Below are 13123 nucleotides of genomic sequence, written 5' to 3'. Positions count from 1 at the left end.
GGTGTCGTGGTAATGCTGGCCTCAGAAATAAATTGGGAAGTGTTTCTTCTTTTCTGAAAGAGATGTTTTAGAATTGGTTATTTCTCTTTTAAATGATTAAATGTTTGGCAGAATTTGCCAGTAAAACCATTGGGGCTTGACGTTTTGTGAGAAGGTTTTTCACTCTTGTTGCCCAGGCTAGAGTGCAATAGTGCAATCTCAGCTCACTGCAACCTCTGCCTCCCTGGTTCAAGTGATTCTCCTACCTCAGCCTCCCAAGTAGCTGGGATTACAGGAGTGTGCCACCGTGCTCAGCTAATTTAGTATTTTTAGTAGTGGCAGGATTTCACCATAGTCAGGCTGGTCTCAAAAACCTGACTGCAAGTGATCCACCTTTCTCAGCCTCCCAAAGTGCTGGGATTATAGGTGTGAGCCACCACGCCCAGCCTGTCTCATTGATTTCTACTCATCGTTGATTATTTCTTTCCTTCTCCTTACTTTGGGATTAATTTGATTTTCTTTTAATTCTTTCTTAAAGGTAAAGCTCAGATCATTAATTTTAGGCCTTTCAAATATTTTTAAGTAAATTATTTACTATAAATTTTCCTCTAAGCACTGCTTTTGCTGTATACCACTAATTTCAATATATGCTATTCTATTTTCTTTCACTTCAAAATATTTTGTAATTTCCCTGGTGCCTTATCTTTTGATTCATGAGTTTTTAAGAAGTGGATTGTTTTATTGTTTAGTTTCCAAATACCAGAATATTCTAGATATCACCCTGCTACAGATTTCTAGTTTAATCCCACTGTCAGAGAATATGCCTTGTATAATTTCCGTTTTAATTGGTTGACATCTTTGTAATGGGATAGAATATGATCTACATTAATATTTCATGCACATTAAAACAGAATAAGTGTCCTGCCATTGTAGGGTAGAAGTTTCATAAACATCAGGCAAAGTTGGTTGTGTTGTTGAAATCTCTAGTTTACTGACTTTCTGTTAGTTCATTCTGTCAGTTATGTAGAAGTGTTATGATCTTCATCTTTAATTTTGGAATTGTCTGTTTTCACTGCCATCAGTGAATGGTCTATATGTGCCATCATTTTCATACACGGACAGGTACAGCAGTAAGATAAATTCACATAAGCAGGTGGCTTGCTGAAAGGATAGAGGTGTACTTTACAGAGAAATTGTCAAATTTTTCTCTGTACAGGTTGGACCATTTTGAACTGCTACCAGAATTGTATGAGAAACTGTTTTCTAGTAGCCTTGTAATACTTTTGGTTAGGTAGAAAGGATCTCACTGTAGTTTTGGCTTTGATTTCTTTTTTTTTTTTTTTTTTGAGATGGAGTTTCGCTCTTGTTACCCAGGCTGGAGTGCAATGGCGCGATCTCGGCTCACCGCAACCTCCGCCTCCTGGGTTCAGGCAATTCTCCTGCCTCAGCCTCCTGAGTAGCTGGGATTATAGGCACACGCCACCATGCCCAGCTAATTTTTTGTATTTTTAGTAGAGATGGGGTTTCACCATGTTGACCAGGTTGGTCTCGATCTCTCGACCTTGTGATCCACCCACCTCGACCTCCCAAAGTGCTGGGATTACGGGCTTGAGCCACCGCACCCGGCCAGCTTTCATTTCTTTTATGAGTATTTGAGCCTTTTTCATATGTTTAAAATTGATGTTATTTTCACTGTTTCTCACATATCTTTGTCCCTTTTTTCTTTGCTGGTCTTTTTCTTCTAGATTTCTATGAGCCCTTTATATATTCAGGAGATTAACCCTTTGTGATAATGTTTTCCCTAGGTTGTATTTGAATATGATCTTTCCCCTGACTGTGTTTTAACTTCTATCTTGTCAAGCATATCAATCTTTTATGGCTTTGAGATGGTTAGAAAAGGTCTTTGCTACTACAGCGTCTTGAAGGAGCTTGCCAGCATGGACATAACTTATGTGGAGTTTGCCTGTAACGTTCATTTATACTTGGCTCTGAATGAGTGGCTAATTTCCTTAAATGATTTCGATCATTCAGTGAAGATTCAACTGTGAGAAATTATAGAGACACAGTGCTGGTAACAGTGGAAACTGAAGACTGAGCAAGGAAATCGCTGTCCCTGTTTTCACAGAGTCCACTGTTTAGGGACATGAGAGGTGATGAGGCCTTCGAAGTGGGAACCTGGTACAGTTTATAGCTGGGAACACTTCCAGGTCCTGCCACTGGCAGAGTGACCCTGGGAAAGTCATTTAGCTTCTCTCCAACTGTTTCTGCGTCTGTCAGATGCCTGCTCTGACACTGCTGAGAATTCCGTGGCATGGTGGTTGTGGCTGCCCCTTGAGAGAAGTCATTGGTGGTGCAGCCTGTGTGGGTCGTGGTTTCTCATCATCAGCCAGGCCTCCGTGTCTACTGTGGCTTCCCAACTCTCTGGAAGGAATCTTCTCAGAAACTTTCTTTTATTAAACTTGGAGACTGTCTCAGCCTGGCCTGCCAAAGACAAATGCTGTAGACTAGGTGACTTAAACAACAGGAATTTCTTCTTCATAGTTGTGGAGACTGATGGCCACGATGAATGTGCCAGCAGAGTCAGTGTCTGGTGAGGGATTCTTCCTTGGGTTACGGATGACCGCCTTCTCACTGTGTCTTCACGTGGCCTTTCCTTGGTGCACATTGGTCATGGGGAAAAAGATCTCTTGTTTTCTTATAAGGGTACTAGTCTCATTATGAAACCCCCATATGACCTAATCTAACCCTAATTGTCTTCCAAAGGCCCCATCTCCAAACACTGTCACACTGAGGTTTAGGGCTGCAACATATGAATTTTATAGGAACACAGACATCTAGCCCATAACAGGGACTGATGCCTTTTTAAACATGATTTTATGGGTAGAGTCTCCCTCTGTTGCCCAGTCTGGAATGCAGTGGCACTGTTATAGTTCACTGCAGTTCCAACCTCCTGGCCTCAAGTGATCCACCTGTCTCAGCCTCCTGAGTAGCTGGGGCTACAAGCATGAACCACCATGCCTGGCTAACATTTATATTTTTTGTAAAGACCAGGTCTTGCTATGTTGCCCAGGCTGGTCTTCAACTCCTGGCTTCAAGTGATCCTCCCACCTCGACCGCCCAAAGCACTGGGATTCCAGGCGTTGAGCCACCATCAGCCAGAGACTGATGTCTGGAGCAGGCTGCTGACTGCATCTCTGTGACACTCTGTTTATGCCAGCCGTCAGTGTGACAGCAGTGCAGAGGAGCAAGGGCGCCGCATGCCGCAGGAGAGCCATTTGAGCCCTGGGTCGGGAAATCACAGAGCTTTTAGGACACTGAAAGCTGGCTTTGGGACAGGGGCTTTGGCAGGTCTGTGCCAGCCTGATCCTCCTTGGTTTCCTACGCAACGTTCGTCTGTTTCTGAGGCAGAGCCACTGGGCAGTGGTGAGTTGCAGCCTGCAGCTCTGGGTAAGACTCAGAGAAGTCCCCAGACTCTGTTCTCCGAGAGGAAAAGGTAGTTGCTCTCTCGGAGCCAGTCCTGGGAGCACAGGGTGGCTGGTAGAAATAATCCATGCTCAGGAAGTCTGCCTTTCGCATCTTGGCTTCTCCACATTTAAAAAACAGCTAGACCGGGTGCGGTTGCTCAAGCCTGTAATCCCAGCACTTTGGGAGGCCGAGGCGGGTGGATCACGAGGTCAAGAGATCGAGACCATCTTGGTCAACATGGTGAAACCCCGTCTCTACTAAAAATACAAAACATTAGCTGGGCATGGTGGTGCGTGCCTGTAATCCCAGCTACTCAGGAGGCTGAGGCAGGAGAATTGCCTGAACCCAGGAGGCGGAGGTTGCGGTGAGCTGAGATCACACCATTGCACTCCAGCCTGGGTAACAAGAGTGAAACTCCCTCTCAAAAAAAAAAAAAAAAAAAAAAAAAAAACATAGCTTCCCAATACTAATATAGCATTCACTCTGCCGGGCACTGACCGACCCCATGATACAGCCATATGAAGTTTTATGGCAGGGTTCAGGCAGATAAGCAGACTCCTCTAAGTGGAATAGGGGTTTGTGTCTGGAGGAGACTTTCCACATGGTGGTTGCTGGTGCAGACGTCTTGGTAAGGCGGTTGCCTCTGAGTGTAGTGTTGGCCTGAAGTCTGCAGGTGCACAGCTGGGAAAAAAAGCTGGGCAAGGACAAACTAGCGCTCATGAAGATGGCCCAGACCTGTATGTGACCCTCACTGTCTCAGCCTGCATGACACTGGACGTCCCGCAGAGGAAGCTCGTGCCTTTGCCACGGAGCTATAGGCACGCGGGACTCATGACTCAGCGCAGCTGGGGTGGGGGATGCGGCATGGAGAATCCCTGGGCCCCACGCTGCCCCACGCTGCCCCACGCTGCCCCACGCTGCCCCCTCTCCCCAGGTGAGTCTGTGGAACCACAGAACGTGCCCGGCTGAGCTGCACCAGCACTGCAGCCGCTTCACCCGCACCCTTCACAGCGCATGCAGATGTCTCTGCCAGTCAGCTTCAACTCGGAGCCATGCAGGAAGGAAATTCTCGGCAACGTGGTTCCGGCTGAGCTCTGCCATGCAGTATATGCAGCCGCTGTGAGGGGGTCTGTTATTTTTTTTCCACTTTATAGGTAGGACAGTGGAGGGAAGGAGAGGTTAAGTGACCTGCCCAGAGCCACACAGCTAGTAAATGGGGCTCCTGCTTCAGTGCCTTCGAAGCTGCCACCCGGTTCCTCTACTTTTTTGCCCCAGGAAGCCCACCCCGGCCTTCAGGGGCTGGACCTCAGGGCCCTCCGGTCCATGGGGAGCTCCCCCAAGATGCAGCCCCCCAGGTGCAGGAAGCTTCCCACACACCCTCGATAGCCACGGTAGAGCTCAGTCCTGGTCTCTTGGAGGTTGAAGTTTCTTTTCGTTTCTTTTCTTTTTTGAGAGAGTTTTGCTCTTGTCACCCAGACTGGAGTGCAATGGTGTAATCTTGGCTCAACACAACCTCTGCCTCCCAGATACAAGTGATTCTCCTGCCTCAGCCTCCCAAGTAGCTGCGATTATAAGCATGCGCCACCACCATGCCTGGCTAATTTTGTATTTTTAGTGGAGATGGAGTTTCTCCATGTTTTTCAGGCTGGTCTCGAACTCCTGACTTCAGGTCAGTGGCCTCGCAAAATGCTGGGATTACAGGCTTGAGCCACCACACCCAGCGAAGTTTCTTTACGTTTCCCCATGTATACTTATTTCTTGGTGACAAGCTTCCTGTGTTTCTCTTACAAGAATGCTGAGCAGGCGTGGTGGGGCTCACCGTGAGCGTCCGATGCGGCCGGCAGGTGGAGGAAATTTGTGTGTGGATGACGTGTTCGGGCCCCTTAACGACGATTCTTACCTTTTATTGGCAGCTGCTGCCAGGGCACCCACTGTAGGTATTCTGCCGCTTACAGAGGAGGAACTGAGGTCCGAATGTTTGCTTCCCAAATAAGGCATGGAGCTCAGAGTTGAGCAAGGCCTGTTGGCACTGGGTCAGCCAAGCCCTGGTTCCACAGCAACTTTGGCAGATGGAGGAAGGGCCACCGCAGCCGTGGGTAGCATCTCTTGAGCTGCATCTCAGGGTGGGCAGCACACCCCAGCCCCTGTGCCCCAGGGGTCTAGATAGGGTCAGCACAGATTTTCTGTACCTCTGGAAACTTGGGGAGGAGGGCTTGGCAAACAGACGGAATGGAGCCAGAGGGGTTTCGGGCGTGGGGTAAGCATGGTGAGAATTCAGTCTCCACATCTGGGTCCTCAAAGTTCTCGACTTTCCCGACTGCCTCAGTCTCCCAACCTGTGCTTCCTGAGTCCCATTAGCATCGGGGCTGTTGACGTGCAAGTCTTGGGTCGTGTGTCTTAGTCAGGTCTAGCTGTGATAACAAAACACCGCAGACCAAGTGGCTTCTAAAGCACAGACACTTACGTGTCGCGGTTCTGGAGGCTGCAGTCCAAGGCGCCTGCACATTCAGTGTCTGGGTGGGGCCCTTCTCCTGATTCACAAGACGGTGCTTCTCACTGTCTCCTCACATGTGGAAGGGGCAGGTCAGTCCTCTGGGGCCTCTTTTATCAGGGCACTCACCCCGTTCATGAGGGCTCTGTCCTTGCTGCCTGATCGCCTCCCAGAGGCCCCACCTCCTCATCCCATCACCTTGGCGATTAGGTTTCCACGTGTGAATTTTGCGGGGGGACACGCTCAGGTCATCATGTTCACCTTATTTTCTGTGGGTGCTGTCTCCTGGAGCTTGGCTGATGTGGGGCTCCTGACCCCTCCCGCTCTGTCCCCCGCTGGGTAACCTCTGCATAGAGGGGACGGAAGATTTGTCAAGAGGCCCAGTTTGGGAGAGTCCTTACTGGTAATTTGAGGAGGTGAAACTTCAGTGAGGTGATTAAACAAGCTTTTAAATGTGAAATAATGGTAGATTAATAGAAGAGTTTTAAAGGTAGTACAGAGAGTTCCCTTATCCCCTCCCTCCAGCCTGCCCTAAGGCTAACATCGCGCATAGCAGGCACATTCATCTCTAACCGTGAGCTGACGACGCCGTAGACAGAACTCTAGACTCTTCTCCTGTCCCGTGTCCCTGTGGACGACCTTCTGCTCCAGGATCCAGTCTGGATGCTGTGTCGCATTTAGTCGTCACATCTGCTTAAGTCTCCAGTCTGTGACAGTTTCTTGGTCATTTCTTGTGTTTCATGACCTTGACACGTGAGGAGTACTGGTTGGGCGTTTTGTAGAATGTGTCTCAGTTTGGGTTTGTTTGATGTTGTTTCACAGTTAAAATGAGTATGGATTTGGGGATGGAACACCGTGGAGGGTAAACTCAGGCTGGAGTGCAGTGGCACAATCTCAGCTGACTTCAACCTCCACCTCCCTGGTTCAAGCAATTTCCCTGCCTCAGCCTCCCTAGTAGCTAGGATTACAGGCGTACACCACCACACCCCGCTAATTTTTTTTTGTATTTTTAGCAGAGACAGGGTTTTACCATGTTGGCCAGACTGGTCATGAGCTCCTGACCTCAGGCAATCCGCCCACCTTGGCCTCCCAAAGTGTTGGGATTACAGGCGTTAGCCACCTTGCCCAGCCCTGTTTTTCCCTTTCTATACTGTGTTTGATTTGAGTCTCCAAGTCCAGCCCAAACTCAAGGGTAGGGGATAAGGCGGGGAGATTAATCTCCAACTCTCGGAGGATGGAGTAGCAAAGAATTTATGAACATATGTTACCAAAAACCACGACTGCCGTCAACCCATATCTTCAGGGAGATACTTTGACCCTATACAGATACCGTCTTGCCAGAGAAGTGGCTTTTCACATGGCTTTGTTCAGTTTTGAACATGAAGCAGGCTGGCTGCCTCTTCCCAGGTTCTGACATGCGGTTTGTGAATTTGATTCATCAAATGCGTAGGGAGAAGCTGATTTCTTTGCCTGTGTATGATGCTGCATCAGAGTTCTGCTGGCAGTTGCATTTTAATATTGGGAGATCTGAAGGCTGTGTCTGATGGGGGTGACACACGGGAGCTTGAAGCAGAAAAGCTGGGTGGGTCCCAATGTCAGGAGAATAGTAGTGCTTACTTTTTGCCTGTGGGACTCACTTGTTTGCTTGTGAAGGTAAGGTAACAGCTTAGAGGAAGCACTAAGATAACATCAGGAGCAGACTGTATTTTTAGATGCTATTTTCTCTACCCATGTATATGTGAACTTTCAATTGCCCTGTGTGAATTTAAGGGGAAAAAAAAAAAAAGGTTTTATGTAGCTCTGGCCATAACAGACCCTGTGGCAAATTCAGTTGGCTGTGTTGAAGGATTGTTAGGCCAGTGGTGTGTTTCATGTTCCAGAATCCTCAGTCAACTGCTTGGTGAGTTGCTATCTGTGGAAAATTCTATTTAGAAGAGGCCGTTCTTAGCATTCCGACCAACTCTGTTATTGATCAATGACTGCTACTCATTTTAGCAGAATAGTGGGAAGGCGAATCTCCTACAGGAAAAAAAAATACGTAATGGTTTTCTTTTCCATTCATAAAACTTTTATTCCACTTACATGAATTTAAAACACATGTTCATTATCTGTTTTTGCGCATCTTTTTCAATTCCTGCTGACACAATGGAGATGTGAAAGCATGCAGTATACCCCCACCTGGTGGCAGCATACCTGACCGACTATTTGTACTTGGAACAAAGCTGATGTGTAGGGCAAGTGGGTTGCAGATGATCAGCTCCAGCAGGTGGTGAATTGCTGAAATCTGGAACTTTCTTTTGCAGGACGATTTCCTGTTCAGTGTCTCCATTTTAAGTGGAATTCTTTGCAGCATCCTGGCTGTGCTGAAGTTCATGCTGGGGAAGGTTCTGACCAGTAGAGCACTCATAACAGATGGTGAGTAAGGCCAGGGTGCCTCATCTCCGGGGGCTGTGCTCACGGTGGAGGAAGGTGTTGTTTGGGTTTCTCTTAGCTGCTTGCCTTGATGGAGAACTCAATAATTTGGACTCCATTTCTCACTCTCCTACCCGCCTCAAGCTGCTTAATGATTCTCAGAGCTCCCATATCAGGGCAGATATCTTGTACCCTGGGAATTTAATAAACTCTTCATAAATCACCTCCACTCTGACCTCCAAGCAGGGAGGCTCGGGGCTCCCCAGCCTCTTAATCATGAAGCACAAAGGGCTTCCTGGAGTCTTGGGTTTTATGTACGTTGCTCCCCATAAAAAGTAAGTGCCTTTTCTGGATTCTGTCAATGTTTCCTTTGTGGATTCTCCATGCTTGTTTTTCCTTTCAGCTAGCGGGACGCGCGCCTGGGAGTTGAGGTTGCAGTTACTAGGTGCCTGCTCTGGGGAAATGAACTGTGTGTTCTCTGCTTAGAATCTCAACCAGCTAGAAGAGTCTGTGTGTGTCCCTGTGCGACAGGAGGAACTTCCTCTGTGACCTTTGGGGTAACAGAGAGAGGGTGTGTGAATGCAGGAAAAATATGTTTCAGGCCCCAGACTCTCCGAGACACTGATGAACAGACAAGAAACTTGACGGGCGGTGCCGCCTGGACATGTGACTTTTATTTATTCCTGAGGATGTGCAGAGCCAGGGGTCAGAAGGAAAGTGCTAGGGGGTCAAAGGGCAAAAGTCTTAATGGGATGGTGGGTGCGTCTGCACAAAATAGAGCAGAAATGCCTGGATTCTTTAAAAAAATGTATATATATGTATATATATGTGTTTGTGTATATATATGTATATATGTACACACATAAAAATTTTGTGTGTGTGTATTTTTTTTTCTTTTTCTTTTTTTTTTGAGAGATAGGGACTCGCCATGTTATTGCCCAGGGTAGTTTCAAACTCCCGAGCTCAGGCAGTCCTCCCACCTCAGACTCCCAAAGTGCCGGGATTACAGGTGTGAGCCACTGTGCCTGGCTCAATTGTTTTTTAAGAAACACTTCCTTGTCCCAAACTCTCAAGTCTCTTTTGCGTGTGAAGTGTGTGAGTGGAGATGTGCGTGGTGACAGTGATGGTTGGCAGGGCCAGGGTGGGGAGGCCCTTCTCACCCACGGGACAGAGCATGGTGACATGGCATAGGCTGCTTGTCTTATCCGATGTTGAGGACCTGCTGGGTGCAGAGCTGGACTTTGCAGTGGGTGGGGCACAGGAAGCCAAAGTGATGTTTCCACCCTGGGACTGAGCTCTGGCCCAAGAATCCATCCGCAGAGGTGGCGGGACTGTTGGCAGATGTGTGGGCAGGTCTGGGGGGTGAGGGTAAGGTGTGGGCTGGTTGTCCTTGTTGGGGGGCCAGAAGTCCCTGTGCCCACCGCCTGCCCCCACTCCCCACTCCTGAGTCTGCAATGCTGTCTTTTGGGAAGGCAAGAGGAGGCCCCCAGCTTTTCAGCCATGGCTGTTCTCGGAAGAGCATCAGCCATGTGCATGGATGTGCTTTGGGGTTCCTTTGAACAGGCCTGAGGATGTAGGGGGTTACAGGACCTGACATCCTGACTGCGAAATCCCAGAACCCCAGACGCTCATCAGTTGACCACTCACCAGGCTGGCTGCACTGAAACTGCTTGGGGTGTTTGCTGAAAACACGGATTCCTGGGCCCGCCCCAAAGATTCTGATTCCAGGGGATTGAGTTGGAGCCCGGGAACTGGTGTTTTACGCCAGCGCCCCAGTCCACGTGGCGCACAGCGAGGTTTGGTGCTGCCCCTGTGCCCGCCCCAGGGGCCAAGTACAGCACCTTCCCAGGGAGGATGGCCCCTGCTGTGCCCAGCTCTCCCGAATACCATGTGACATGCAGCTCAGAGTCCTTCCTCAGGGGGCCCCGCCCCACAGCTGCTGTTGGTTTCTGCCTTTGTGAGATGCCACCTTGCTTCCCGGGCTGAGGAAGCCTTTAGTCCGTATGAAACCAAAGCTATTTAGATGGTAAAGGTGGTTTGAAATGACGAGAGGACTGACTGCCTTGACTGCCGGGGTTTGAGCCTGCCTCTTCCGTGTGTAGCTTTAAGCAGCTCGAAGGCCCCTCCACGTGCAGCAGCGGGCAGGGCCCACTCCTCAAGCTCCGATGAAGCCCTAGGTTGCCACCTCCTGCCAGGCTTGGGGCAGTCAGGATCCTGCTGCCATCAGGTCCCAGGTTTGATGCTGTTGGAACGTGGAGTTGCAGTAACACTGGCCCAGCGGGGCTTACGCAGTTCTCTTGTGCCTGGCGCTGTGCTAGGTGCTGCGCTGGCTGGGAAACCAGCCCCGAAGCAGAGCCTCCCTTTCCGGTTTCTGCCTTCTTCCTGTGAGGCATCCTGCCCTGAGTCCCAAAACGTGATTGCAACTGAGCCAAGTAACCCCGCTGCTACAAATAGACACATCTTTCTACCAGAGCTGGATCTAAGGACCTTGTATCAGCCTCCTGAGAATGACACAGCATACTGAGGCCACACCCTGGGCATCTGGGGTCTCTGCCACCCACTGAGACATTGTAGAATTGTAGGCAGCTTGCATCCAGTTGACCCTAATGTATTCTCCTGCAAGACGTGGCTTCCTTGGCCTGGCCTTTCCTATCTGGGGCAGACCTGGGATTTGGGGTAGCGAGTTCACCCACTGGGACTTTTGTAGTCTGCTGCTTTGTGGTCTGAAAAAGCAAATGCCTTCCTTGGCCATGGAGCCTTCCTTTCCCTAGGGATGAGTGTAGCCAGGATGGGGGGTGGGTGCTGTGTCAAGAGCGGAGGGATGAGTGGGCCCTGGCCAGGGCTTTGGGTTGGGACCTCCAGCTGCCTTAGAGGTCCCTTTATGTGTCTCCGAGGGCCATACTCTGGCCCAGCCCTTTAGGCTGCAGAGTGGAGGCCTGGGTGGCCTCAGCTTCGCTCAGCTGCCTACCTCCCTGCCAATGTCTCCTCACCTAGAATAAGCGGGAAGGCAGGAATCCCTGGGGTCGGCAGGATGGGTCTGAACAGCTTTCTGGGCTCCCGAAGGTGAATCCACAGAGGCAGCTCCTCGGGCAGTTCCCGGGTGGGCAGTCAAGCCCCTCTGGCTTGCAGACCCCTGGCCTCTTGGTCTGCTCACTGACTGCAGTTGGGCTACAGACAGCCTCGCTGGCTGGACGCCTGACTGTGGATCCAGCAGTCAGAGCCCCCAGCAGGAGTCCCTGGCCCCACCTGGCCCATGGCCATGGGGCTTGACACCCCTCCTCGGAACACTGGCCCTGTGACCTGGTTGGTGGTGTTTCCTAAGATTATAGATACTCCAGATACACTATCTCTGTCTACACTTTGCTGTTCTGGCTTCCACCATGTGATAGGGTGTACAGGGGAGAACATCAATAAGGCTGCTTTTCTCATAAAACAACTTCTGACAGATTTACACACACGAATCCATCACATACATAAGCAATATTTCCATCATACTTGTGAACGAGGAAAGTCATTACGAGGAAAAGTGAGGGGTTTGGGTGAAAACTGTCTCTCAATCAGGTGAAAAGTAGGGAACAGGCCGGGCGCGGTGGCTCAAGCCTGTAATCCCAGCACTTTGGGAGGCCGAGGTGGGTGGATCACAAGGTCGAGAGATCGAGACCAACCTGGTCAACATGGTGAAACCCCGTCTCTACTAAAAATACAAAAAATTAGCTGGGCATGGTGGCGCGTGCCTGTAGTCCCAGCTACTCAGGAGGCTGAGGCAGGAGAATTGCCTGAACCCAGGAGGCGGAGGTTGCGGTGAGCCAAGATCACGCCATTGCACTCCAGCCTGGGTAACAAGAGCGAAACTCCGTCTCAAAAAAAAAAAAAAAAAGTAGGGAACAGCGGCCCTCCAGGCGGAGGGAGTCTGAGGAAGGGGCATGGATGGGGGGTCCCTTCCTTCCTCACTCAGAAGTGGGGGAGGGCAAAGCAGGGAGGGGCTTGAGGTCTAGGGTGTGATTTGGGATATTTTGCCAAATGTTGAAACAGGTAGGGTGATATGATTGCTGTTTTCTGCAGAGTCCTCTGGTCATTGGTGGTGGGGAACAGAGTGGAGGGAGCTGAGAGCTGAGCAGGGGAAGGCCTGTGGAGAGGAGGCAATGGCAGCTCGGATGGGGTGAGGGAGAGGCTGTGGAAGGTGGTGGGGTAGGTATAGATGGGCAGCGGAGGGATGAATCAGCCAAGTGGGTTTGATGAGAGAGAGGCAGAGAGCAGAGGCAGTGCCCCCACCCCTGAGCCTGTTCCCAGGGGCGCTGTGCTCTGTGGCCCCACCATCTCCTGCAAGGTGGTGTGTTGCCGGCAAAACATGCAGCAGTAATTATAGCCTCCTGCTAATTCTACTCTCTAGGATCTGGGCTTTTTCCATTCACTGATTAGCAGAACTAGGGAGCGATCTGTAATTATCTCCTCTCTGTTCTTTCCTTACTTTGGAAGGTGGGCGGGCAGGACGGGGTCAGGGAGTCATGGCTGTCATCAATGTTGGGGGTTCCCTGTGGCTGCCAGCCAGGCTGCCGCTGAGCCCAGCGTCCTATCTGGGGGGGGGGGGGGGGGGAGGGTCGGCCTCCCGTGTCACCTGGCAGGGCCTGGCTGAAGTGGGCCAGGCTGACCCTGCCAGCCGCCTTGCTGTTCGCTGGGGCGTCCTTATAGCTGGGAAGCAGATCTTCAGGGAGAGAAACAGCAGGATGTGGACGATGGAGACGGTGGAGAGATTCCCGAGTTACCCTACTTTACCCT

The 13123-nt window shown here is 50.3% G+C and overlaps 1 protein-coding gene across 1 annotated transcript in view; it reads left to right on the top strand.

Annotated features, from left to right (window-relative positions):
- Positions 1-13123, top strand: part of TMEM163 (transmembrane protein 163) — a 274558-nt gene that overhangs the window by 256705 nt on the left and 4730 nt on the right. Inside the window, exon 6 of the mRNA XM_039479868.2 lies at positions 8239-8350. Within this exon, the coding sequence (XP_039335802.1) occupies positions 8239-8350 (112 nt within the window). The remainder of the gene's footprint in view (positions 1-8238; positions 8351-13123) is intronic.

This window comes from Saimiri boliviensis, chromosome 5 (assembly GCF_048565385.1).
Source record: "Saimiri boliviensis isolate mSaiBol1 chromosome 5, mSaiBol1.pri, whole genome shotgun sequence".
NCBI lineage: Eukaryota > Metazoa > Chordata > Mammalia > Primates > Cebidae > Saimiri > Saimiri boliviensis.
This window is presented reverse-complemented; position numbering and strand designations above follow the sequence as displayed.